The 27,866-nt window shown below is 40.0% G+C and overlaps 1 protein-coding gene across 2 annotated transcripts in view; it reads left to right on the forward strand.

Moving 5' to 3' along the window:
* Positions 1-27,866, forward strand: part of LOC120558632 (voltage-gated potassium channel subunit beta-2-like) — a 155,677-nt gene that overhangs the window by 94,092 nt on the left and 33,719 nt on the right. For both annotated transcript variants that reach the window (XM_039799714.1, XM_039799715.1), the window contains 3 exons: positions 2,302-2,381; positions 11,889-11,933; positions 16,263-16,307. In XM_039799714.1, the coding sequence (XP_039655648.1) occupies positions 2,302-2,381; positions 11,889-11,933; positions 16,263-16,307 (170 nt within the window). The remainder of the gene's footprint in view (positions 1-2,301; positions 2,382-11,888; positions 11,934-16,262; positions 16,308-27,866) is intronic.

A 27,866-nucleotide genomic window follows, 5' to 3' on the forward strand; every position in this document is an offset into this window, starting at 1 on the left:
TTCATGCCATTCCATATATATGTGCCTATATATATATATATATGTATACTCACTCTTTCTATATATATGTCTACCATTTCCACTTTCCTCCATTTCCACCAGCTTTCCACTGTGCCATTATTTATAACTATTATACCACCTTCTCTTCCTACTCCTGCTTCCTATCCATGTCCACCCTGTCCATAATACTTATTTCCACTTTCCCTATTATATATATATATGCTTTTTATATCCATTTCCTGTGCATACCCCTCCCTGTTTCCGTCTTTCACTCTGTCTCCTTCACTACTCCATCTCCATTCTCCATCCTCCTGGTCCATTCCACCATGTCTCTGTCATACAAAGATCAAGCTGTTGTCTGTTCCTTCCACTCCATTGTCCATCTCCTTTTCCTTTCATTCCGGCTGTGGTCAAGTCCCTTGTCTGTCCATTTCTATTTCATCCTCCACTATTTCCTTTATGTGTCCATTATTTCCATACCATTTCCTTCCTTCCATGCTGGCTCTTGTCCTCCTGTATATATATATATATATATATATGTGCCTATATATATATATATATATATACCTCTCTATATATATATGTATATATATATACTTATGTATATATATGTATATATTGTATGTCTCTGTGTGTGGCTGTGTGTGTGTTTGTGTCCTCCTGTGTGTGCTTTTATTGTGTTTTTGTGTGTGTTTTTGTGTGTGTGTGTTCTGTGTGTGTGTGTGTGTGTGTGTGTGTGTGTGTGTGTGTTTGTGTGTGTGTATATATGTGTGTGTATATATGTATGTATATGTGTGTATGTTATATGTATTTATATATATATATTATGTATATATATGTATGTATATGTATATGTATATATGTATGTATATGTATATATGTATATATATGTATGTATATGTATATATGTATATATATGTATATATGTATGTATATATGTATATATATGTATATATATGTATATGTATATATGTATATATGTATATATGTATATATATATGTATATATTTATATATGTATGTATATATATATATATGTATATATGTATGTATATATGTAAAGTATATGTATATATATATATATATATATATGCACATGTATATATATATATATATATATATATTCAAGAAATATTTTACATTTTACTTTGATTTCTCCAAAAATTACTGATTTATTATTCATTGTTAGTGTCAGACCTAAATGTAGTTCTTGAGTAAAATGTTTACATCTGCTGCATCAAGTGAGCAGCTGTGTTAGAAATAAATGGTCAGCATTGAGAGTGCATTGAGTGGTAAAATATGAGTGGTAAAATAAGTATATCAAATTGTGAGTTTATATTTGCAGCAACAGTGTTATTTTTATATTTTTTCATCTTCTTCATAGGCAGAAGTATGCGGCTTGCAATCTGCCCTTTTTGTGCGTTTAAAGAGTTTAAATGACATTCTAAACCCTCCTTTTTATAATGCAAAGAGAGCCTGAAAAAGAAAGCCTGGGTTCACAGAGCAATTTAATAACCACTGTCATAGTGCCTGATCTCTGATTAATGCTTCATGGCTTTGTCGAGGCAGATAACGCAGAGAAACCCTGACTCTGTCGAACTTGCTCTGTGGTAAACATCTCTGCTCCGTCAGATTCATGACAAGCAACCATGCCCACACCAGCTGACAACAATCCCTGTTTTACTAAAGCGGACACCAGCTAATCCTTTATCCCCCGTTTGCTTACAGATGGAAATGTCAAGCATGTCCGCAATGAGTTTAAGATTTAATTTGGTACAAGGGTGCCCAGAAAGCTCAGGGGGTAGCGTGGGTGACCATATATAAAGGTTTACTCCTCAACGCAGCGGGCCTGGGTTCGACTCCGACTTGCGGCCCTTTGCTGCATGTCATTCCCCCCTCTCTCTCCCCTTTCATGTCTTCAGCTGTCCTGTCAAATAAAGGCCTAAAATGCCCAAAAAAAACATTTTCCAGCTGTTTCAGCATAATCTGTTCATTTGGGACCACGCTCAGCACCCATAGCATCTACACTATTTTTCATCACTGTTGCTGACCTGCAGTGTAACTACTAATGTTCCACCACAAATGTCCAAATCCTAACCTAATGTTAACCCGCAGCTGAAAACAATCCTAATAATCCTGTTTTATAGGTTATATAGTGAAGCATTCTTGATGCAACTGGTTGTTTTTTGAAGACCCTCTTCAACTTGCCAGCAAAAAAAAACTTTTCATAGGTCAGTGAGAAAGTAAATACAACAGTTTCAAACTTTGTTCATCTTTATCATTTCAAATTTTGCGGTTGAAGGTGGCAGAGGAGCTGATGACTTTGGCATATGAGAATGGGATCAATCTGTTCGACACCGCTGAAGTGTATAATGCTGGAAAGTAAGTATGGCTGTGTATGATTTCCAAGATCAAATCAAGACTTACTGCAATTTTGTATATGCTTTGCTACATGAATGTGTCTGTCTTGGTTTTCCCAGTGACAATACACATGAAGCTGTTTTAACAGCTGAAAACCCAGACGAAGCCAGACAAAATATAATTTGTGCACTTCAGCAGTTTAGTAACAATAATAAACAACTGTCTATCAACAAATACTACTGTAACAAAGCCAGAGGGCTATTTCACAAAACCAAGATAAGGTATTAAGCCGGGATTTCCCAGTTATCCTGGCTCAATTTAGCCTTGACTCGTTTTCACAAAAGCAGAGGCACCTACAGCTAGCCTGCTCCTGACCAGGCTAACAGCCAGGATTTATTAATCCTGGAGCCTTTTCTGTTCACTCAGCAGTGGTTTTAACCTATTGTTAACAGCCTGCATTAAAATACAAAATGTGCATATTGCTGTTTATTTAAGTACGGTTATTATTTAAAGTTGTGTCCATTATTTTTTATAATTATTATTAAGTCATTGTTAAATTTTTTTTGTATTCTTTCACAATAAAACCGAAATAAAAATTCAATAAATTGGCATTCTTAGCACACAATTTGGGTTGTCCAGTAAACTGGGACTATAATTTGGGAGGACTGTACAATTATAAAACCTAAATTCTCTAATTGTACAATCCTCCTTAATTATAGTCTTACTGTACGTACACACCGCCGCCGACTTGAGCTGCAAAGAAGCTCTGGCCGCCCTGTCGAGGACGCTTGTCAGAAAGTACAGGGAAGCTTATTGACGCTTTGGCCGCTCTGACGTGGAAGCATTCATTGATCATGTTCAACACAAAATTGAAGAAAAAGCACAAGCAGCCACTGCACGGCCAATCCATTGACACTAGAAACCTTTTATAAATTGCATATATAATGACAGAATTTGTATTGTTTGTTGGTCGCGGTGGTGTCTGTTAGCAGTTAGCTCGCTCGTTAGCCGCTGAACAGCAGCAGAATGCAGGCAGAGCAAGCAGCCGCCAGCTGTTGATCCGTGCAGGACTTTACCGTGAGCCGACTGTTTAAACACCATGTGACCGGCAGGTAACGTTAACTGGTCCCTATACGCAAACAATGTCATATTATAAATGATAGGGAAACCCAGCAACGGCGATTATTAGATTTTCCTCCATTTTCATGGAACTAATGTCTTGGTAGGAACAAAAGTTTACATTGTATGTTTCTCTTGGATCAGCCAGCGCGAAGGACGTCTATATTCCGATTGGTTTCTGCCATTTGCCGCTGCTTGCCGCTGAACCGCGTCATAGCTCATTACCATAAAGTTGACCAAAGTTCAACTTTCTGATTGACGCTCTGGATGCTCAAAACACCCAAAACGCGACGCCGACAGATTTGACATTCCTTGCAGCTGAGAGAAGCTAGCTTCCATTGAAAATTAATGACTTCCGGTATCTTTAGAAGCTCAAGTCGTGCGGTTAGTTCACTGAACCAATAACTATATATTTTAGACTACTACTCATGTAACAACAGGTAGAGGACACCCCGATGGTTTTTGACCTTATATTTTGCTAGTCTAAAAATATACATTTACGAACTACTGCTCTTAACTGAAACCATTCAATGAGAAATTGTCATTTGCAAAAACGAACAGTTGTACACTTTGCATTAAAAGCAAGCAGTGGAAGTTAATATTACTTAGGTAATTTATATTTAAGCCCATGAGAGAGAGGGTGGAACAGAGTGAAAGAGATATTTATGCATCATATTCTAGCGTTGTAGAAAATTGATCTGCATGTTAAATTTCCTGAGTAACATTATCTTCTGTTCACTTTTAAGGAAAAGAGTACAACGGTTAATTTGTGCAAATAATTAGTAGCCTAACTCCTTGAATGGTTTGATTATGACAGTTTCAATTCAGAGCAGTGGTCAGTTAATGTATATATTTTAAGCTACTTACGCATTCAGTCGGTCCACGATCGTCTGCCTCGCTTTCTCTTGCTGTTTCATTACAACGCCCATGTTTCTTTTTTACAAATAATGTGTTTCACATTATCATACTTCCACAAGAAGCTGCTGCTCACTCTGTATAAGTATGAACAATGCGTATTCTCCATTCTAGCATCAGTAAATCTGTTATCAACCTCACGTGCATCTATCAGAATTACTTCAGACCGGCTCCTCCTCAGCCAGGCTTGGCCTTCGTAAAACGCACCAAGCCAGGCTGCACAGATTAGACTAGGTCAAGTCTTGCTTTATTGGTTATCCTGGATTTATACATTCTATTTTTGTGAAACAGCACCCTGGTCAGAGAATCAAGGATGATGATTAGAGGACAAAAAAATGCAATCATATGAAATGTGGATCAAATTACTTTTTTAATAAACAAAATAAACTTACTAATGTCAAGATAGGAAATATGTTTACACCTAAATACAATTAAATTCAGTTTTATTTATAGTATCAAATCATAACAAGAGTTATCTCAAGACACTTTACAGATAAGGTAGGTCTAGACCACACTATAATTTACAAAGACCCAACAATTCCAGTTATTCCCCCAAGAGCAAGCATTTAGTGCGACAGTGGCCATGAAAAACTCCCTTTTAGGCAGAAATCTCAAGTAGTGAGGAAAACTTACTTTTAGGGAGAAACCTCAGACAGACCCAGGCTCTTGGTAGGCGGTGTCTGACGGTGCCATTTGGGGGTGTGATGAACAGTGGCAATTCAAGTCACAATAAAGATAATGGAACTACAGCCGCTTTCCGACCAAGTAGTTACAGGAACATAGTTATAGGAAAAGTCCACTTCTAAGCAGATCTGGCCAACTGGCCAAGTGGCCATAGGGACTATAGGGGGGGTAAGGGAGTGATGAAAGCTCGGCAACGGTCTTTATAGTGTTAAAATCAGAAAAAAAATACACCAAAAAAAGTATGAACTAAATGCTAAATTTAAGGTATATAGCATATTTGTCATAATTTAAACAAGTCTCCTGAAGAGAAACGGGTATCTCTCTCTCCCCTGCATCTGCCTGCTGCGCTGTGTGTGTGTGTGTGTGTGTGTGTGTGTGTGTGTGTGTGTGTGTGTGTGTGTGTGTGTGTGTGTGTGTGTGTGTGACGGCCGGACAGCGAGGTTGTCAAACCCGCAGGGCACGCTTGTGGAGTTTAACTCCGGTCTGAGAGACCTCCATCTTACAGCGGGGTCTCTGAGCATGACTGGCCGAGCGGGGTCTCTGAGCATGACTGGCCGAGCGACGAGCTGCCGGCCGGGGCAGGCGCCTGCTGGCTGTCACCTCACTTCATGGAGCTTCTCAACTCCGAAAACTTTGAAGCAAATTGTCAATTTGGCAACGATTTTCGCAAGACTGCCTACATTTGAAATCTAAACAGTTCATTTCTCGCCTAAAACGTTGTCAGAAGTGAATTTAGTGATGAATAAGATGGCGAAAATTGTCCCGTTGTTGGTCTGTCTGTACCGGAAACCCGACCCTCGTTGACCTAGGTTCTTATGCTAAAAAGGGAACAGCGAAAAGACCCTGCCCTGAAGAAGGAGCTGAAAGAGTTACAGGAACTGCGGCCGGAGGAACTTCAAAATCCCAAAATTGGTCCAGTCGGAACATGAGGGAAAAAAAGGGTTCTAGGAACTGCAAATAGTAGGTGTAGTAGTTCATGGTGTAGCAGGGCACTGCAGGGCATAACAAGATGCAGCAGGGCGTAGCAGGGCACTGCAGGGCATAGCAGGGCACTGCAGGGCGTAGCATGGTGTAGCAGGACCACGGCGACAGCTGCAACCAGGTGTACACCTTTTGAATTCAAGTTTGTTCCTTTCACAAACTAAGACAAGATTAATTACCTTGATAACTCTTCCTTAAATACACTTCATTCAAACTGAACAGAAACAAAATAAAACTCTCCAAAGCTGTTTAGTTAGTTATTTCACTGTTCCAATAATCAATCTTAGTCAAAATAAATCCTTAATTCACAGAGTAAGATGTGAAAAGAATAAAAGAAAGTCTACTCTAATCGAAGCCACAAAAACACACACTTAATTCAAACTCAATTTAAACTTGATAGAAACAAAATAAAACTCACCAAAACAAGGCTGCTGTCGGCAACAGCATCCAAAAAAAACTGCCCACGCAATGATTGCAGCATTATGATTCCTTTTCTGTTGGCATCAAAGGGTAATATGAGCAAGGTCGCCACCAGTCGGCTCCATGCCTCGGACATATCTATGGTGCTAAAACATTGTCTTAGTTTTCTAGCAACTGATTTGTATAATTTTTTTTATTTGCAGGAAAGTACATAAATGCTCTTATAATTTAAAGTGATGGTTCAGAGTAATTTACCCTAGGGTCCTTTGCACCATGACCTCGAGCCAAACACCCCCCCAGAAGCTTTTTTAACCTGGGTCTAACACTGGGCGAGTTAGCGTAGAGTAGCGTTAGCCGCTGAGTAGCTTAGCGCGGGGCTAATGGACCCACGTTTGTATCTCTTAAATGACCCCACTAATAATGCCCGAAATGACTAGATGTCCCTAAGCACTCGTCTCACAGCAGCAACAACAACAGCAGAGAGCAGAAGCCAGCAGGCAAGTGTTATTTACATAAACTTCTGTTGTACTTACAAACTTTCCAATCCATCGTTTTATGAGTGCATAACCTATATATACTAGTGTAGACCTTTGGTATCATTTCGGGCATTATTAGTGGGGTCATTTAAGAGATACAAACGTGGGTCCATTAGCCCCGCGCTAAGCTATTCAGCGGCTAACGCTACTCTACGCTAACTCGCCCAATGTTAGACCCAGGTGAAAAAAGCTTCTGGGGGGGTGTTTGGCTCGAGGTCATGGTGCAAAGGACCCTAGGGTGAATTACTCCGAACCATCACTTTAAGGCATAAATTAGCACTATTTAAGATAATGCACAGGGTTTATTATACTCCAGAGAAATTAAATAAAATTCCACTGCTGGCGTTGTAAGAAATATAAAGGTACTTTTTTTGCATGTGCTTTGGCCATGTGAACAAATTTCGTTATTTTGGAAATGTGTTTGTCTTTTGGGAATTAATATGTCTGACAAGTAGAATAAATATGAAAGTATGTACATACATTTTTCCTTGATGGCAGCTAGGAAATGCATATCACAAAAAGGAAGAAGAATTATGACCAAGAAAGTCATAAAAAATCAAGTTCAGGCACTCAAGGTGTAGAGACAGAAAGGGACCCCTTTGTGTCACTACTCCCTAAAGAAGGCTCAAGCCGACACAAGTATGTATTATTATTTTTTTTTAGATCAATTTTTTATTAGCACCATTTATCATTGGACATACAGAAGTAATTCCACAATATGCGTAGGTGTATTTTTAATGTCTTTTTGCCTTTTTATTACTTTTTGTAACCAACCTTAAGTGCAGGGACTTGATTTTTTTTACACTTTCTTGGTCATAATTCCATGAGCACCGGTGGTTAAAAGGATACCAGAAGTGCTCCTGCCACTTTTTTCTTTTATAGGAAATGCATAGCTTTAAAATGGAAGGCTTTCAAAACCCCAGCAATAGTCCACTGGTGGAATGAACTCTCAAGCTACTTTGTTATGGACAGCATTTATTATAAGAGTAAAGACAGAACCTCCGACTTTTTGAAGATTATGTCAATCTCATGATTTAATGAATTTTAAATTTATTTTAATTAATGTTATGTTATCTGAGTGCATTTATTATATTGTTTGATTTGTTTGTTTGTTGTTTTATGTTTTTATTTATTTTGTTTTATTTTTATGTTATGTTTTTGCATGTCTTGTCTGTTTTGTCCTATTGTGAAGGACTTGAAATAAGAGGAATAAGATTTCTTCTTTATATTTGTATTGCAAAATAAAAATAGTAATTAAAAAAAAGAAGAAAAAAACATTTCCAAACATGTAAATTATGCTGTGATTTTTTAAAATCATATTTATCCACAATAAAGGTAATGCAGACAACAGCTATGCATAGCAGTGACCTTTTACGTACCCATGTATTTTAAAATTAAATAATCATAGCTAATGAAGTCTCCTTTGGCATCCAATATGTCATTCACAAAATAAAATTTTAAAGTTGTTGTCTGGCTTCTACTCCATCCTTTGGTGATACAGACTGAAACTGATACCATGAAGATAATGAAGAACTGAGACTGGTTTGGAAAAATAGTGGAAACGTTTTTCATTAAAAGTTTGGATAATTAATAGCTGGGTCTTCACCTCAACCATAAACTGGACTGGTCCAAAAACACAGACGTCCTTTCAAAAAGGGCCAAAGCCATCTCCACCTGCTGAGGAGACTGAGGTCCTTTGTAGTGTTAAAAACCTTTTATGACACTGTGGTTGTGTCTACAATCTTCTGTGCAGTAGCCTGCTGTGGAGCTCTATTTAAAGGGGTGATAGAATGATTATATAGGGTATTTTACACTGTTCCTTAAGGTCTCCTAATGGGGTATGTAACATTGGTTGGGCTGAAAATTGCCTGAATGCTATTTTATTAGGCCCTTAACCCTGTGAATATGTCTCTATTTGGAAGAGCTTTTCTTCCAAATATGGTATGCTCATGAATATTCCGAATGAGCTACGCGCTGATTGGTTTGAGCAAACTACATAGAAACACATGGGAGACTTGACAGCAGTTCTCATATTTCAGACACTGCAAAGTTATACATTGTTTGTCGGGCTATTTCGTTATTAAATTCACTTCTGATATTTTTTTAAGCTTGAAATCAACTATATAAAGCTCAAATATAGGCCGTTTTACGAAAATGTATGGCTAATTGCAAATTTGGTAAGACTGTGTGTCGGAGTTCAGCCGCTAGTGCTGCCTCGCCGCCCGCCGGTGCTGCCTTGCCGCCCGGCCTGCTATGAGGTACTTGAAGCTCCGTCACGGCTGGCAGCCCACAGGATGGACTACCAAACGCCGCTGCCCTGACAGAGCTCCTCTTCCTGCTAGCTAAATGGCCCGTTGTGTGAGAGTGAGAGCGCGGTCAGCGAGCGTGTTACACCAGCAATCTCTTACCACATGTTACACACGTCACGCCACTTTTAAACATCTACCTAAATGTCTTATAAAGCTAACAACGGTGTCCGATTTCAAGTTAATGCATATTTGTGAAGACTAGGTGTTTTGTTAGCTGTGACCGTCCCTTCAATCCTAGCTATGTGTAGCTACAAATCACGGATAGTTAGCTTCATTTTCGGCGTAATTCGAGTACATTTACAGTTTGAATTTCGCCACGCCATGTATACAACATCTACCTAAGGGTCTTATAAAGCTAACAATGGTGTCCGATTTCAAGTTAATGAATTTTTGTGAATTTCAGAGGAATTCTAAGAGGAGGCTAGCTAGCTCTCATTGATAGAGCTACATCTAGCTGCAGGCTCTATCAATGAGACTCGGGGACAAGCGGTGTTTATTTCCCCAATCGTTTGTTTAAATAACTCAACACATTATAATTACACACATTTTAAGATTAACTGGAATCTGTGGTAAGAGATTTCTGGCGTAACAAGCTCGCTGACCGCACTCTCACTCACACACACCTGGCATTAGGAAGAGGGGAACTGCAGGCCCTGGAGCTCTGTCCAGGCAGTGGCGTTTGGTAGTCATTCACCCAAAAAATGGTGACTTTGCGCAGGTATGAAGTGCCGTGGGCTGCCAGCCTTGAAGGAGCTCAATCGAGCTCACAGCAGGCCGGGGTCTGTGAAGGAAGGCATGCCAGGCAGCGAGGCAGCAACACAGGCAGCACCGGCCGCTGAACTCCGACACACAGTCCGACAATATTTGCAATTAGACATACATTTTTGTAAAATGGCCCATATTTGACCTCTACATTGTTGATTTCTCGCCTAAAAAAGTCTCAGAATTGAATTGAATGGTAAAATAGCAGATGAACAATGTATACAATTTCTGAGATCTGCACGACCTAGATTCAGAAGACTAACTGATCTCAGGTCAGTTGTGTAGCCTATGTAAATGTTGGGGCGTGATAAAGAGAGAGACTAGAGCCAAATGAGGAGGAGCCGCCGAGTTGACGTCAACTCGGCGGCTTGTTGAGATTTGCCTGTTTTCAGAGGCAGTTTCAAATTGTGAGATTTGCAGAGAAAAGAGGTGTCAATGGGATTTATAGGTTCTATGTATGTCCTAGTTACCCACTAAACTTTACTATATTCAACTATGACAAGGTCAAATCGGTTTTGCATTCTATCACCCCTTTAATGTGTATTTTTCGGTAACACTTGAAGGTATCGATATAATCGTGACATGACACTGTCATAACTATGACATGACACTATCATGAAACTTCTGTCATTAAGTGTCCTTCCGTTTTTGTCATGACAAGTTGACATTGTTTGGGTTGTCTTTATTATGACAACTTGACATTAATCAAAGTGACATTACCAGAAGTTGTCTTGGTCATGACAACTTGACATGAAATTTGTTTGGGATGTCTTTGTAATGACAACTTGACATTAACCAGGATGACATTACCAGAATATGTATTTGTCATGACAACTTGACATAAACAGAAAATCCACCAAAGTTTTTGTATTCATGAGATCATGATTATTATAATTAGATGTGCAAGGTTAGAGACCAATTCTAGCACTTGGTCAGATAGATGTGTGACAGGATATTTCACAAAACTGGCTGTCATGACACTATTATGACAGTGTAATGGATAGATTCTTAGACCTCAAGTAAAGTGGTACCATTTTCATTTGTCATTAAGATATCAGGAAGGATAAGACACCACAGCAGCAACAACAACAGCAACACCATTATGAAAGTGTAATGAATACATTCTTTGACCTCAAGTAAAGTAGTACCTATTTTTCTTATTGTGTTGTGTTTGAATTTTTGAGCTGCTGTAACAAGGGAATTTCCCCAGTGTGGGATATCATTATCTTAAACTGCAAAGTACGATGTCCCAACAAAGGTGTGTAGAACATACCATCCCGTCATTATATTCTAGTAACATTCCTTGACATAATCCATTATATTTATATTAACCTTAGCTGTCATTTAGCAGGGCAAATTGAAGCACCAGAGGATCTTTTCCATTGCTAGCATATTCTGGAGCGAAGGGACCAATACATATGAAACCACTGGCTAGTTAACTAAGGTCTTAAGCTACGTACAGTAAAATGGCAAATTGCTATGATGCTGCCTTGGCTTTATTTAATGTTGGTTTGTTTACAGTTTACATTGCTAATTATTATTCTGTTCATTAGCTGAGTGTGTGTCTAGGTAACTGTTTTTTGAGTAACTTGAAAGGGAAAAATGCATGAGAGGTCTTGTCAAAAGGTTTTTTTGGGAGTCAGGAAAGGTGAACTAATCTTGTACATTCCTACGTAGTCAAATGCAACTTCATATGGCATATGAAATGGATTACATTTCATTAACAATTCATTTTATAAATTAAAGAAACATCAAAAATACTTTTCTTTCTCTCTTTCTCTCTCCCTGCTTTCCTTTCCCAGGGCTGAAGTTGTCCTGGGAAATATCATAAAGAAGAAAGGATGGAGGTAAAATTTTCAGACTGTTTTTGCAAAGCTCATACTTGACAGTTTAGTTTAACTTATAACACTGATTTTTTCAGACTTATTTTTAATTGCATTGTCATCTGCAGGGTAATGCCACATTTATTGGGGTTGAACTGCTATTCAGTCTGATTGCGCTGGTTAGCAGCTCACTATCATATACGTATAGCCTATTTATATCACGATTCTAACATGAGGAATCAGTTGACTGAAGCTTTTGCTGTGAATTCGTTGGAGCTGTAAAGCCGTTGAAAGAAACGGATGTGTTTATGTATGTGTGCGGCTTGCAAGGGAAACTTGGACAAATGCCTTGCCATTTGTGTGATGAAAGACTTGGTCATTCATGTTCAGGGTGATATGGATCAGCCAATCAGTGCCTTTGTTTAGATTTGCAGAAAAAAATGTGCTGACTGCTAGGTTTCCTTTTTGGAGTTAGCGGTGGGAGGAATCGTGAATACTATGAATTGTAGTCTACTAGCTGTGTGAGTCATGCATCCACATGTGTGTTCATAATCATGTAAGGAGACTGGTATAAATATATACATATGTTACAATACATTACATTATCATAAATTTCCGCTAGCCGCATGCTAATGGTCACAACAGTATTGCTCTCAAATATTTACTCACATAATATTATAATTATTGTATTGAGTGCTCACAGAGGCTATGTAACGTGTACTTTTACTGTTTCTGCAGCAGCAAGGAGGTTGTTTAATTTAATATGGAGCTGATATGTATGTTATTTGGTTAAGTAGCTAGCTAATATAGTTAAGCTAATCCCTTGTCCCTTTTACAAAATATATATTTGAAGGTAGGCAAAGATTTTTATAGAATTGGCTAATTTTAACATGAAAAACAACATGAATGTGTTTTAACGAAAAGTAACGGTATCAGATTGAATTGTATCTCATTGAATCGCACCAAATCGTTTCAACATAGAATTACACTGAATCGTTTCATAGCTCATGTACCTAGATATGTATCAGCTCGTTTTTATAAAGGAGAGATGCACACCCCCTTAAAAATGTTATATATATATATATTTATATATATATGGGGGTTTAGGTCCCAGCTTGTCTGCAACGAACACCTCGTGCAACAGGGAGTTCATGAATGCCTTAGGGTTGTCTTTGCAGTCTTCTGGTAGTTCCAGCACTCGGATATTAAAATTGTGGCTGTGAGATTTGAGTTTCTGTTTCAGTGACATATTCTCCGAATGTGTATAAGCAAGCTTCTGTTCTATATCAGCAAGTCAGCATTCCGTCTCATTAGCGGCTGACCTTGGGGTCTTTCACCTTGATTGTATTATAAGCCATATCACTGAGAAGTGAGTCCAGAGAAGGACTGGTTTAAATTTTGAGTCAAATGCTGAGCCAATTTCTTCCTGTATGACCTTTCTGACAATAGATGCATGTTATTGATGGTCCATAACATTACTACCTTGTTTAACCCAAGTTTGGTCTTTCCTGAGGTTTCGTAGTTCTCTGGTGGCCATGCAGCCTGTGCTGACATCAGCTGACAGCAGGTGCGAAGTAGCAATATCCTTCAGATAGTGTAAGCTTTTACGATGTGTTTGCGGAGTTCACCTTATTGTTAAACTCAATTGTTTGGATTAGAAACCATGCGTGCAAATTCAGTCCATGCTACCGGAACAGGAAGTCCAAAACGCTAACACGTTTATCAGGCATGACAGAACTGAATCAGTAAAATACGTCTTTGAGCCGGGTTAAGTTACGTTAGCCCAATCAGCTGGTCTTCACTGTCTTTTTTTCTTTAGCAGATTTTTCCCTAAATTCAGTCCGATTCAATTTTATTTATAGTATCAAATCATAACAAGAGTTATCTCTAGACACTTTACAGATAGAGTAGGTCTAGACCACACTCAAGAGCAAGCATTTGTGTGGCGAGGAAAAACTCCCTTAGAGGGAGAAACCTTGGGTGATGAGGAAAACTTTCTTTTAGGGAGAAACCTCGGACAGATCCAGGCTCTTGGTAGGCAGTGTCTGGCGGTGCCGGTTGGGGGTGTGATGAACAGTGGCAATAATAGTCACAATAAAGATAATGGAAATAGTAGTTGTAGTAGTTCATGGCGTAGCAGGGGCACTGCAGGGCGTTACAGGGTGTAACAGGGCGTAGTAGGACGTAGCAGGGCACTGCAGAGCGTAGCAGGGTGTAGCAGGGCATAGCAGGACCATGGCGACAGCTGCAACCATGACATAAATGACTTTATACTGCCTGTGTTCCGTTCGCAAGTAAACATGGTATACAGTAACTAGTTAGGCATGCCAGCAAATAACGGCTAATATAATGGTAGCTATTTGCTTAAGTTAGCCTCTTAACGTTTCTATTAAATTGTCCGCTGCTTTCTCGCCATCAGACCAATAGGGAACTGTGCTGCCGTGCAAAGCAAAAAGACCGTAACTCAATTATGGTCGAAAATGAGTTATTGTCATTTTTGGAATATTAAAGATCTGCTTTATCATGTTGACAAATATCTTGAGTCAATTTTATTGTTTTGGGGAGAAAATCATGTGTTGTCTTTGCTGTAACTTCAAAAGCCGTAGAGAAGCCAAGGCAGAATACCGTAACATCAGTTACAGTTCTTTGTCTTAGTTTCATGGTACTTCAAGGTACTCTGTAAATGCGATGCTCGCACTGCGCACGAACGCACGCACAGCAGAGGACGACGCTGACGCGCAGCACATGTACCTGACTGGGAAAAATATCGCTATGCTCGTTAGTGTAAGTAGGCTACAATAAAACCTAAAAGTAAATACGTATCAATACCCACTCACCTGTCTACAGGCATACACATGTAGGAAGCAATATATTTAAATCTCTGTCTGGGCGCAGTCCACTCTCGTCCACCGCGCTGTTTACACAAACACAGCTTTACACTACTCTAAATAGCGAATTTTGACAAACAAGCTAAAACAAAAGCTGTCGGTTTGTAGTCTAACTGTTTATCTTAGTTTGCTACAAATCTTGAAATGTGGACAAATTCTTGTGAAGTTAACTGCTGGCTAAACTAGCCATGCTCTCTGCAGAGCATCTATGAAAGTGATATAAGATCAAAACAAACCAACGTGGCTACTTAATATGCACGTGAATGACGGCATCTTTATGTTCACGTCTTCATTCTTGCAATGAGTGTAAATTAGTATCTCATATCCAAACGAAGAACATGCTTTATATGCATTAAAACATCAAAACACACTCATGCTTAATTCTGATGTCTGTCAGAGTGTGTGAATCAATCATGTGACTGCCTGTGTGGTAGTATGAGTATGAAATACAGAAAAAAAACGTATTGATATATCATTTTCATATGATTTTGATAAACGTGAAGCCATTTTTATCATAGTGAGTGCAATAGGATTAATATTGCTTACATTTTAAGTAAAATTTATCATTGTTATCATAACATTGTGCTATAAAATAGAAGTTAAGGTCTTTTGCCTTGACCGATTGTCATTTTGTGGGCAATGCTAAGGCAGAATACAGTAACTTCCGAAAAAGGGTCAAAGGTCAAATTTGAGTTCAAATTTTTTTGTAGATAGATTAATACAGGTATACACTACAAAATGTGAAAATTACAATATTATACCTATAACTCAATTGTCAGGACATTAAGATAACTTTAAAGTCATTTTTCTCAGTTTCACACTCTGGCGAGTTAAGGTCTTTTGCCTTTGTAGGGCAGTGTGGTGGAGTTGTTTAAGCTCCTTAGTCCTGTCACTGGTAACTTTGTGTAACGGCCACATTAAGAACACTTTCATCAAGTGGAAGCAATTTCAAAAAAATAGTAAAATGATAAAAAAAATAGTTTTAGTTTTATATTTTAAATGTCACTGTTTTCATTGTCACTTTACATTTTCAAATTAAACGAATTAGACGCCCTTCACACCCAGTAAGTAAGATAGTTAGATAGCCATGTTCACTGTTGGGTTTTTGTTTAAACTCTCTCACTGCGCTAAGGTCCTCACTGCATTCTTACAGATACAGCAGATTGGCATGTGTGGACATTTCTGTTATTGTATGTTAATGGGTGTATCAGGGTGGTGGCCTGTGGGTAGTTGTCCCTTGTTTGTGTTTTTGTACATACTTGTTCTAAACGTTTAAAATAAAAAGCAAACGATGATGGTACTTGATTGTCAGAAATAAAGATGAATACAAAAGAATACTGAATTTCATTATAATATTCTATAATGTCATTGAAATATATTGAAATATATTCTTTTCAGGTGTCATTTTTAAAAGGATATATTTCTAAAGTCTGATTTCTTTTTCTACATATGTTCTCACATGCAGGCGTTCCAGTTTAGTCATCACCACCAAAATCTTCTGGGGCGGAAAGTATGTATAAGCTATCTTTTTTTCTTTCTATGATTGCAATGAATAAAATACGCTCCATATTGGCCATATGCTAGGGTATTATAAGGAGGTAACATTACAGCAATGTTCTAGGTTATTTTATTATTGTCCAGTAAAATTCAAAAAGGAAAAATGTTTTTGGAACTGCAGATTGATAAAGTCAGGGCCGGATTGGGACTCATTTTCAGCCCTGGAGTTTCATGCCTTAGACCGGCCCCCTTTAGTTCACGACTGACTATATTAAAATGTAATTAAAACCTCAGAATAAAAGACTGCAATAGGCGCACTGTTCTCTACAGCCATTGTATTTTTGAAAAATATCATCATTTCCAATTCAGTGCAAAAACAGTAGCCTAAGTTTTGCTTCACAGTGAACACATAATGGGTCACTAGTAACACTTGGGCATAGAAAGTTCTTATATTGTAACTAATGTGAAGAAGAAGAAGCTTTTCTTACTTAGTATTTTTGTCTCGTTTCCAGTCCAAATATAAAAAAAAATCTTACATCAAGATGCATTTACTAAAAGTATGAAAAAACACCTCAAAATTAAATGATTCTTTGCTTAAAACAAGCTACGTTATCTGCCAATGGGGTAAGAAAAATAATAGTTTTAGATTTAGCTTGTTTTAATTAAGCAACAACAAAAAAACAATCACTTTATTTTTTTCAGAAAACAATACAATTTCTCATGCCATTTCACTTGTCTAGTAAATGTATCTTGAATTAAGAATATTTAGATATTTGAACTGGCAACAAGTAAGATACTAAGTAAGAAAAGCATTTCTTTCAGTGATAATGTTTGTTTATTCACACACTATGGTACAACAGCAGCTTACCTGTGTCTTTCACAGTGAGAGCATTAGTCTCTTCACAACTGGGTCCTGGATAAAGTAACATCAACTCCTGTCAGGCTCTTTTGCCAAGGGACGTGTGCATCATTACATTAGCTGAGCAAAGAGATAGTTGGAGACAAATAAAGAGGCTTAAAACAACAGCTAATTGTCAATACATGGTCATTTTTTTAACACCTGGGGCCTCATTTATAAAACGAATTTGCGTCAGAAGTGGTGTACGGATGAAACATACTATAGGATGTGAGTATGCACAGAAATATTCAGATTTATAAAACCGTGTGGATGCACGTCCTACGCTGGTTTCCCTTTATAAATAACAATCAACTCTAAATGTGGCACAGCTTTCATGTCACGCCTATAGTTGCCTAAAATAGTCAGTGAAACACCCCAAATCAATATTCATTGATTGAGACATGGCAAACGTAGAGAGGAAAAGCAAAAAAAGAAACTTTACCCAATGTGAAGTAGAAATTCTTGTTGGAGAGGTGTAAAAAAAGGAGGAAAATGTTATTTGGAGGGCACAGTGTGGGCATAACTAATGCGAAAAAAGCTTTACAATGGCAAAATGTGGCAGGTGCTGTTAATGCCGCAGCCTCAGAAGGACTGTGGCCGAAATAAAAAAGAAATGGTCTGACACCAAGGTCGATGCAAAAAAGCGGCTAGCGCTACATCATGCAAGTGTGTCAGCCATGTGCGGTGGGCAGGGGACACCGGAGCTGACCCCTCTTGATGAGAGACTTGCAGCTATCATCGGGGAATCCCTTTTAAGTGAAGTGGTGACTGAGGCGGACACTGCACCGGATGACACAGGTACATGAAATGAGTAAAATAAAGCAGTCAAGTCACATGTATGTACACACTGACACTTTATTCACAAAATCAATCTCTATTTTAGTCACGGGGTGTTCCAGCGGGGCCAGTTGTTCCGGTACTGCAGCCGAGCAGCCGTGTGGGCCCAGCGTCTCCACAGCACGTGTGTACCAACCCTGCAGCAGCGGCTGTGTCCTCACCAGTGCAGTCCTGCAAATGCAGAGGGAAACCATAGAGTCTGTTAGAGAGGTGGCGAAGGAATTAAGAGAAATCAAGACTTGATCTGAAATCAACTGCACAATAAAGGCATTTAAATAGTATTATGTTTCCATACCTTTTGTGTTTCATCACTTCTAAACACTGGCGCACAGCAAGGTCAAGGTCAAGGTCAGATAAACTTTATTATCCCACAAGGGGAAATTCATGTGGTCATTCATTTTGCACTCTTGTCACAACATATTCTCTAAACATATAGACACCACAGACAAACCAATAAACATGTATATAACAAAAAAGTAACAGTACAATGGGAATGACAATAACAGAAGTCAACAATCACAATACAAAAATAAACAATACTACAGAAATGACAAAGACAATCCGACATCTAACGTTTACGAAACATTAAGGTAGCTAAAAAAAAAATATATATATATATAAAAATAACTAGGAGTGGTTGTCAAAAAAGGAAATTTGGGTCTACCATCCAGTTAAAGTGCCAGTGCGGGATCAAAGTACTTGCGATGTGCTTGGTCATTATACAGTCTGATCGCTGTAGGCACAAATGATTTATTGTACCTTTCCGTTTTAATTCTCTGTTGTAAAATTCTACCAGTTGACCTATTGCTTCTCATAAATTTATGATGAAGAGGGTGAGTGGGGTCATTAAGAATTTGGTCGGTCTTTTTTAAGATAAGCTCATTGTAGAGCTGAGTTGCTGACACCTGATCAAGTCCTATGATCTTACTGGCCATCTTGATCATACGCTGCAGTCTCTTTTGGTCCTTAACATGCATGTTACCAAACACGCAGATAAGGCCAAAAGACAGAACACTCTGGAGAATACTTTTATAAAACATTACAAGGATGTGTCTGTCTAGTCTAAAAGTGTTTAGTTTCCTAAGGAAAAACATCCGCTGGTGCATTTTCTTAGTTTTATTCAATGCACAGTCATTAAAAATTAATTTAGAGTCAATTTCAACTCCCAAATATTTGTAGGTTGAGACTCTCTCTACTAGTTCACCATTGATCTTAAAAGGGGGGACTATAATTCTGTTTTTGCTAAAATCTATGACCATCTCTTTTGTTTTCTTCACATTTATTTCAAGAAAATTATCAGAACACCACTGAGTGAAACCCTGTAATTCCCTCTGGAATTCATTCACAGAAGAAATGTTAGATTTTTAAAAACCAACCAATGCTGTGTCGTCAGCATATTTAAAATAAGTGTGAGCTGAAGAGGAGGCTTGACAATTATTGGTGTACAATGTGTATAAAATGGGCGACAGAACGCACCCTTGTGGTGCCCCTGTGTTTATAGTTTTTAAGGATGATATACATGAATTAAATCTGACTTGCTGACTGCGATCCGTCAAGAAGTTATAGATCCAAATAATCAATTGGGGATTTACTCCCAAATGCACCAATTTTTCCACCAACAGGTGGGGTTGGATTGTATTAAAAGCGCTGCTAAAGTCAATGAACACAATCTTGACCAGGCTCTTAGCATGCTCAAGGTGCTCATGAATGCTGTTAATCAAAGATAGCAGCATCCTCAACACCTCTCTCTGCACGATAAGCAAATTGATTTTGGTCTAAAAGAGGTGAGAGCTTATGGAGAAGTTCCTTTAAAATTATTTTTTCAAAACATTTCATAACTCTGGATGTAAGGGCAACAGGGTGCAGATCATTGAGTTCCTTAGGTCTATTGTTTTTAGGCACCGGCCCTATTAAAGATTTTTTCCATAGACTGGGAACAACACCAGTGTCTAGTGACAGCTGGAACAACCTGTGAAAGGGCTGTGCCAGCTGATCAGTACACACCTTTAGTGTCCTACAGCTGATACCATCAGGTCCACAAGCTTTGTGGGGGTTTACACGTCTAAAATGAGATTTGACATCGTCCATAGAGATGTCAATATCCACACCTTTCATGTCTCTTACTACTGTAATGGCCTCATTCTGTTCTGCTTTAAAATCATATATGTCAAATCTACAGTAAAAATCATTTAATTGATTTGCCATGTTATAATCATTGTCTGCTACCATAGGGTGCTTCTTGGGCTTGTAACCTGTAATAGATTGAACTCCCTGCCAGGCTCTTCTAACGTCATTTTTAAAAAAGCTTTCTAATTTATGTTTGTATGCTGCTTTACACTCATTGATCTTGCTTTTGATCTTTTTCTGTACTATCTTTTTCTCTTCTCTACTTCCTCCTGATTTAAACAGACGTTTTTTCTCATTAAGGAGTTGCTTTAACTCTGGAGTGACCCAGGGCTTATTATTAGGAAACATCTTAAAAGTCTTTTGGGGGATGATCATATCCTCACAGAATTGTACATACCCCGAAATAGCGAACGATGCGTCATTGACGTTATCAGTCCCGTCAGTAACTACATTCCAGTCTGTGCACTCCAGGCAGTCCTGAAGAGTCTCCGTCGCAGCAGCAGACCAGCATTTAACCTCCACCTTTTTCGCTTTCTCACTCCGTAGTCGGGACACATAGGAAGGCATCAGCTTAATCATATTATGGTCCGAGTTCCCTAAACCAGGCAAAGCCTTAGAATAAAAGGCGTCCTGGATGTTTCCATAGCAATGGTCTAGGCAAGCTTCATTACGCGTGGAACAGCTGACATATTGTTGGTACGTGGGTAAATGTTCCTTTAGGCTGCATAAATTAAAGTCACCCATCACAAAATTGGCTGCGTCGGGGGCCTCTTCCTCTGCTTTAGCTACAAGTTCCTGAATCATAGTGGCAGCAGCCAATGTGTCGGCTGAGGGCGCAATATACACAACAAACAGTCTGATTTGGTGTATTTCCCTAGGCAGATGAGAAGGCCTTAGGCAGAGCTCTAGTAGTTCAATATCCTTCGTGCAGATCTGATGCTTCGTCGTAATATGACCAAGATTACAATATTTATTGTTAATAAACGCACACACACCTCCACCTTTTCTTTTCCCGGAGTTCAGGTTACGATCCATCCTCACCAGCGTGTAGCCTTCTAGGTCGACCAGCGAGTCAGGATCCCCCTCATTGAGCCAACTTTCTGTCAAGCAAATAAGGCAAGATTGCCGGTAGTCAGTGAGGTGCTGTGTGCAGGCCCACAACTCCTCCGCCTTATTCCTTAGGCTTTGGACATTGCCGAGCATAACAGATGGGAGTGATTGTCTGTAGGGTTGTCTTTTCACTCTTTCCCGGATTCCTCCTTTCCTGCCGCCTTTCCTTACTTTGGGGTTGTTGCCCCTGACACATTCAGGTGGAAGCAATGATGTGTCGTTGGGATGAAAACGCGGTGCAGGGGGTTTAAGACTTAACAGAAAGTCTCTTGTGTAGGTGATTGGGGCTTCCAGGTAATTGTAGCCGACAGCTTGTTTGGCATGATTGGTTAAAAAAGTGATCATAATCACCAGCAGGATGGCAGTGTTCAGCTTCATTCTGAACCCTAAACTCTCATCTGTCTAAAAACTTAATTTAATCGTCGATATTCCGACGGATTGTCAACAATTATTAAAACAAAGAAAACACAGCTGACAGAGCGTGCAGAAGACTGTGTCGCCGCTCACGCATGCGCCAGCAGCAGCATTTGGCTCAAATGCCTGGAGATGGGAGTCAGGGCCAACAAAGCCATCGGCATTAGGAGGTAATGGCACGTTTTTAAGCTGTGCCACATTGTGTAGCACAGCACAAGCTTGCAATTTGGCACACGTTGTCAGGAGTGTATAGTAACTTCCCTCCAGTGTAGTTTTTACTTGCATTTTTTGAAATATGTTAGGTCCATATGTGTTTGTGTTATGTTGTGAATTTGAAAATGAACTGCTACCTCCTTTGTCAGCTCTAGCCACTGAAAAGAAATAAGCAGAGAAATCAGGACAATTACAAAAGCTTGTCAGTCTGACATCATATTGCCTGAGCTTATTACTATTCATTAGCTCGCCCAGTTGGGCTGGGTAAAGGATTCTGACAGCCAGGCTCTCATTGGCTAGCTGTTAGCCAATCAGATTCAAACAGCTTAGCTTGTTGAATATTAATGAGAACTGGCAGAAATCGAGCTGAGTCTTCCTGTAGGCTTTCTATACCACGCTAGAATGGCTTGAAAACAGGTAACCAAGGCATTTCTTCCACAAAAAAATGTTACAGAGTCCATGGTAGAACTTCAGACATTACCACAAAGTAATGAAATACATGTGTCAGGACACCTTTAAGGGGATTGCCACTGCCCCCTGCAAGGAAAGTGAAGCATTACATTACATTACATTAGTGAGCAACATGTCTGTATCACAAATTATTTGGACATTGATTGAATGAAAATGCTTTTGATTAATGAAAGCATTTTCATTCTCACATTGCGCTTTTATGTATGCCTGTTCACCCACCGTGTAACAAAACGTTATGTAGAGATGCGACAAACCTATTATACCTGCTAACTCGTCTGGCATAACACTGCTAAGGGTTGGTTGAGATATCCCTGACCTGTCAACCAATTCCCTCTGAAAAGCATCAGTTTTACAATTCTTTTTACATAACATGCTAATATAATTACAGCTCAAACAAGTGTTTGTATAGGATATAAATTGTGAGAATGGCTTTGTGAATTCTTCATACCATCAATGAGAGGCAATATTTCAATTTATTTTCCACAACGGTCTCATTTTCACGTGTTTCATCCATCTGCCGTCGGTGTCGCCATTTCTCATTTCCCCCGTTTATGTGCGTACGCCTGGGTCAGTGTCCGTGGAGGACCGCACATTTTTCCGTCAAGTTTGCTTTTTGTAAATCCCAATTCTTGCGTAGAGAGTGGCGTGCGTCTTCTTTTGTGCATACACCATGTTCATAAATGAGGCCCCTGGAAATGTTGCGTTCGGACTGCGAAATGTTGCATTCGGACTGCGAAGCCTGCTTAGCCCAGCCCATGGTCAGATACCAGCAGAGGCAGGATCACTTCTGCAGCTTCAATGTAATGCTTCACTGCGATGCGAGCGAGCTATAATCTGAGCCGACGTCGAGAACCCCCCGCTGATGACCATCGTCGCCGAGCCGGCGGCTTCCTTTGCAGAGGAGGATCATGACAACAGCATGAAGTTTGCGGAAGTTCACTGGGGGCATGTGTCCGCAGAGACTTCCCGACAGTAATGGCCATCGCGGCCACCCAAGCCGACAGGCCGTCTCCATAATGGTTTTAACGGTCCAGCCTGGCCACCTCAGCCAGCTCTTGTCTCGCCTAGCCTGATGTGACCAAAGATCATTGAAATTGGTCCAGTATTGAGCGAGATCGCAGTGATGGGCCAGGGCGAACTGACCTGCAATGTAATCTAATAGGGCAATTGTGCACCCTTGTTTTTTGTCCACTAAAAATTATTGTTTTTGCCACTGAAAGGCTTAAATTGTCATAATAACATAATCGCTCTCAGGAGGTGAATTGACATCTCGCCGGCCCCTCCCCCAAAACGTCCATTGTCCAATCACACATCATAGCAACCGTTACTATGTGAGCAGGTCCGACAAACATTGACTCCAAGCAAGATGGTGAAGCGGCGCCCACGGCGTTTGTAAATCGGACACTAGATACCCCCTCTTAATATACATCCATGGATACCCCGAGATTGTCTGGAGGAGTTGTGTTTAAATATCACGCCCCAATATATTCTCGGGTTTTGAGGCCGCCGCCCTACAATTTACGCACGCGATGGCGGGGTAATCCGGCTGAGAAGCGGCGCACTTTTCAGAGGTGGAGATTGAAACCCTGATATCTCAGGTTCATTTGTACTAACGTGTGTACTATTTGGCAGCCTGAAAACTGTTATTAAAGACTGTATAAAGAATGCGGAATGGAAAGAGATCACTGATGCGGTCAACAGTGTTGCCGTAGTAAATCGGACTCCAGCTGAAGTTTATTTAATTTATAGCCTACATCCTTGACACATGTATTCTATAGTCCTAATAGTAATATACAGGTTTATATTGCAATCTCTTAGACCTACATGTAGGTGTACTTAAACACACAGTAGCAGAGTTTATGTAGTGTCTTATTTTACTCATGTTTTTTTTTATGAGTCAGAACGAGGCAACAGCTGAGGGAGAGTGCGTGTCCTCCGCTCCCCATGCTGGACCACCACCCCGACCCTGTCTTCTGACAGCAGAGGGGCTGGAAAAACAAGCCGAAATAACTCGGTCAATGGCAGAAATAAATCGTTCACGTTCAAGAGAAAACGTTTCATAAATGAGGGCCAACGTGAGCGGTGCCTACAATGCATAAAACAGTGTGGACGGCCCCACTCCCAGTTAAATGTGTCGAACATTACGAAGCATAAATACGTCTGCTCAAAGCTAAGGCTAACAGCTAACTAGTTACCGTGTTGTCTAGATCTACTAACTAGAGGCAAGAACACAAATTGGACCAAAGTTATGATTACCATGGATATCATTGCCAGAATGTTAACCTCCTCTCTAAGCTAAGTTTAACGAGCCCTTTAGCTTTAGCCAACATTAGTTAACATGTTAGCTAACGCTAGCTACATTAGCTGCTGTTGTGTTGGGTCTTTGAGCTCCCCAACTTTATTTTTCGTCAGTTTACAACAAAGTCGAACATTTGAATACATCCCTCCACTGCATACTGTAACCCCTTTTGCCTCGATCTGGAGGATATCGCTGAGGTATTACTCCAAAAAAGGTCACTGACACGTATGGGTATACCTCTTCCCATCATGGCAATCTGTCGCGCTGGTCGTGTTTCACCATTTGTTTGTTGGACGTAGCAACAGTAACTAAAGGGGGCGGGGCTTGGCGAAAGGCTAATTCTTGTCCAATTGTCTAATTTATTAGAGCCAATGAATGCAGAAAGTTAAGTTGGTCAAAATATAGCATATATAATAAATATCATGAAATAATTTAGTTTAGGCTAAAAAAATTATTGTTAAAAGAAAAGAAAACACCCAACATTTTCTTAGACCTGTAGACTACTACTGAACTCAATCACGTTGGCTCCCTCAGAATCAGCTAGCCTGCCAATCTCCTGCCTCTCCCTCTCTCTCTCCCTCTCTCTCTCTCTCTCTCTCTCTCTCAAAATATCTTCCAATATCCATCTGGTCAATGAATTGAAGGATATATTGGTACAATAGCATTAATAGGGACACTATGACATTTAGTTTTCAGTGACAACAGCATTCTATGGGGACTGATATTGTTTTGAAATACAATACCATATTATATATATATATATATATATATATATAGTGTTGGTGGAAATCCTCTGCTATGGCCCTCCAGTCTTCCAGGGTCAGAGGAGGTATCACCTCTATCACCATCAACTCCCAGATAGCTGCTGCCACATCCTTTACGATCCTCCACTGTGCAGAACCCCACACGATAGTTGAATGCTAACGAGTCACCAGTAGCAAGATATCTGTAAACACATGTAGGAATTAATTAGCAGGTTAGGGATTTAATGTAAAGAAAGATATGATATAATTATAAAATATAATGCATTGCTAAAAGACAAACTTTTTTGGCTTGTAACCCCCTACAAAGAAACAGTGATCTTTCCTCTAAACTCTAGCATTTGCATTGTATTCACTGCAATATGAACCTGTGTGGCGTACACAGTTTACTGCAATTCAAACAAACTACTGGAAGGTACATGGTGTCTAGTACAAAAGAGCTTTCTGTTGACAGTTATTTGTCCTAACTAATGATAAAATTGGAACATTAACCTTACCATAGAAATGATGCATTATAATTTCATATGACAACATTGAATTGTTTACCGCAGACAAATGGCGAGGCGCTCAGCTCGACTGATAGCTTGTGTCCGGACTCCAACTTTACTGAGCACCTCTTCAAACTGACCTCTGGTGAATCCATCGTAATTTCCATTCCCAAAAAGACACCTGCTAAGGACTTTTAGTCATGGACGTTTTTCCTGCTTTTGACAATGACTCACTGGACCAGCAGGCAATCAACAACCTGGTCCAAACATTTGCTGAACATTCATTGGAGCATTTACGTCAAAGTCTAACTGTACGTACACACCGCCGCCGATCTGAGCTTCCAAAGTAACCGGAATTCAATTCAATTCAATTTTATTTATAGTATCAAATCATAACATAAGTTATCTCGAGACACTTTACAGATAGAGTAGGTCTAGACCACACTCTATAATTTACAAAGCCCCAACAATTCCAACAATTCCAGTAATTCCCTCAAGAGCAAGCAGTGCGACAGTGGCGAGGAAAAACTCCCTCTTGGGAAGAAACCTCGGACAGACCCAGGCTCTTGGTAGGCGGTGTCTGACGAGCCGGTTGGGGGTGTGATGAACAGTGGCGATAGTAGTCACATTAATAATGGAACAGTGACTGGATGTAGCGGGAAGCTGCAGGGTTCAGCAGGACGCAGCATGACATTGCAGGGCATCGCTGAGCTCAACAGGGAGTGCAGCAGGACCACGGCGACAGCTGCAACCAGGATCTTGGTGCCAACGTTCTCCAAGGAAATACGCTGGGGGAAAAAAGCATAAGGACTCCGGGGAGTAAACTCCCCAGAAGCTAGGATTAGTAACAAGCATTTCTGGGACGGGCTGCACACAAATAGTAATAGTAATAGTAACAGTAATAGAAGTCATTCATTTTCATTGGAAGCTGGCTTCTCTCAGGTCATTTGCTCAGGCAAATCTGTCGGCATTGCGTTTTGGGCATTTTGAGCGACCAGAGTGTCAATCAGAAAGTTGAAAGCAGGGCTGGACTGGCCATCTGGCATACCGGGCATTTTCCCGGTGGGCCGATGCACTTTTGGGCCGAATCGGCGATATAAATAGACCTTTTTTTATTTTTTGGCCAGGCCGGCAGGCCGGAACTTACAGCGGCCCATTGGTTAATTTTCTTTATTGAGACTGGCCTGACCCAATCAAATCCCCTTCCCCACTCCGGGCCGCAAATGTACGAATCCCACTATGCCCACGCCTCCCGGCCCTGAGACACAAGCTGTAATAGTTATGCTGGAAGTTTAGCATTCACGTTAAAATGGACAAACAACCACCAAAGCGCAAGGGAGGTGCAGAGAAATTACGGGAGAAAAAGATTAAGAATCTACAGGCGGATTCCTCAAAATGTTCCAAATTTTCGGACATGTTTGGGGCTGTAGTAGCTGCTTCAACATCAGCATTACCTGAAGTAGAGGAAGAAGGAGAGGTGGCTGGCTATACAGAGAAGCAGAAACAACTTCATGACAGGGAAGAAGCCGAGGAGGAGGCAAGTGACCATGACAGGGCCATGGGAGCGAGTGAGGAAAAGATGGAAGAGAGAGTAGATGACGACGTGGTAAGGAGTAGGCAAATTAACACGGACTCTCAGGAAGGGAGGGAGGCTGTGTGTGTGCGTGTGTATATGTGTGTGTGCGTGTGTGCGCGTCACGTCATAACGATAACAAGCCGTTTGGCTGTAACATTAAAGTTAGTGGCCGTCAGGTAACCTAACTGCTTAAGCTTACATTGAAAATGCTAGCGGTTAGCCTGTTGGGTAGGCTAGCTGAAAAGTCTGTGTGATCTATAAAATCAGTGTTGACATGCATCCTTGTCAAGCCATTCAAGTGTTCCTTGAATGGCTTAATTAGCTTATCTTGTATTGGTGCTCTTTTCCAGGGCATATACTACTCTCAGCTTTATTGTA

Source organism: Perca fluviatilis, chromosome 5, assembly GCF_010015445.1.
Source record: "Perca fluviatilis chromosome 5, GENO_Pfluv_1.0, whole genome shotgun sequence".
Classification (NCBI taxonomy): Eukaryota; Metazoa; Chordata; class Actinopteri; order Perciformes; family Percidae; genus Perca; species Perca fluviatilis.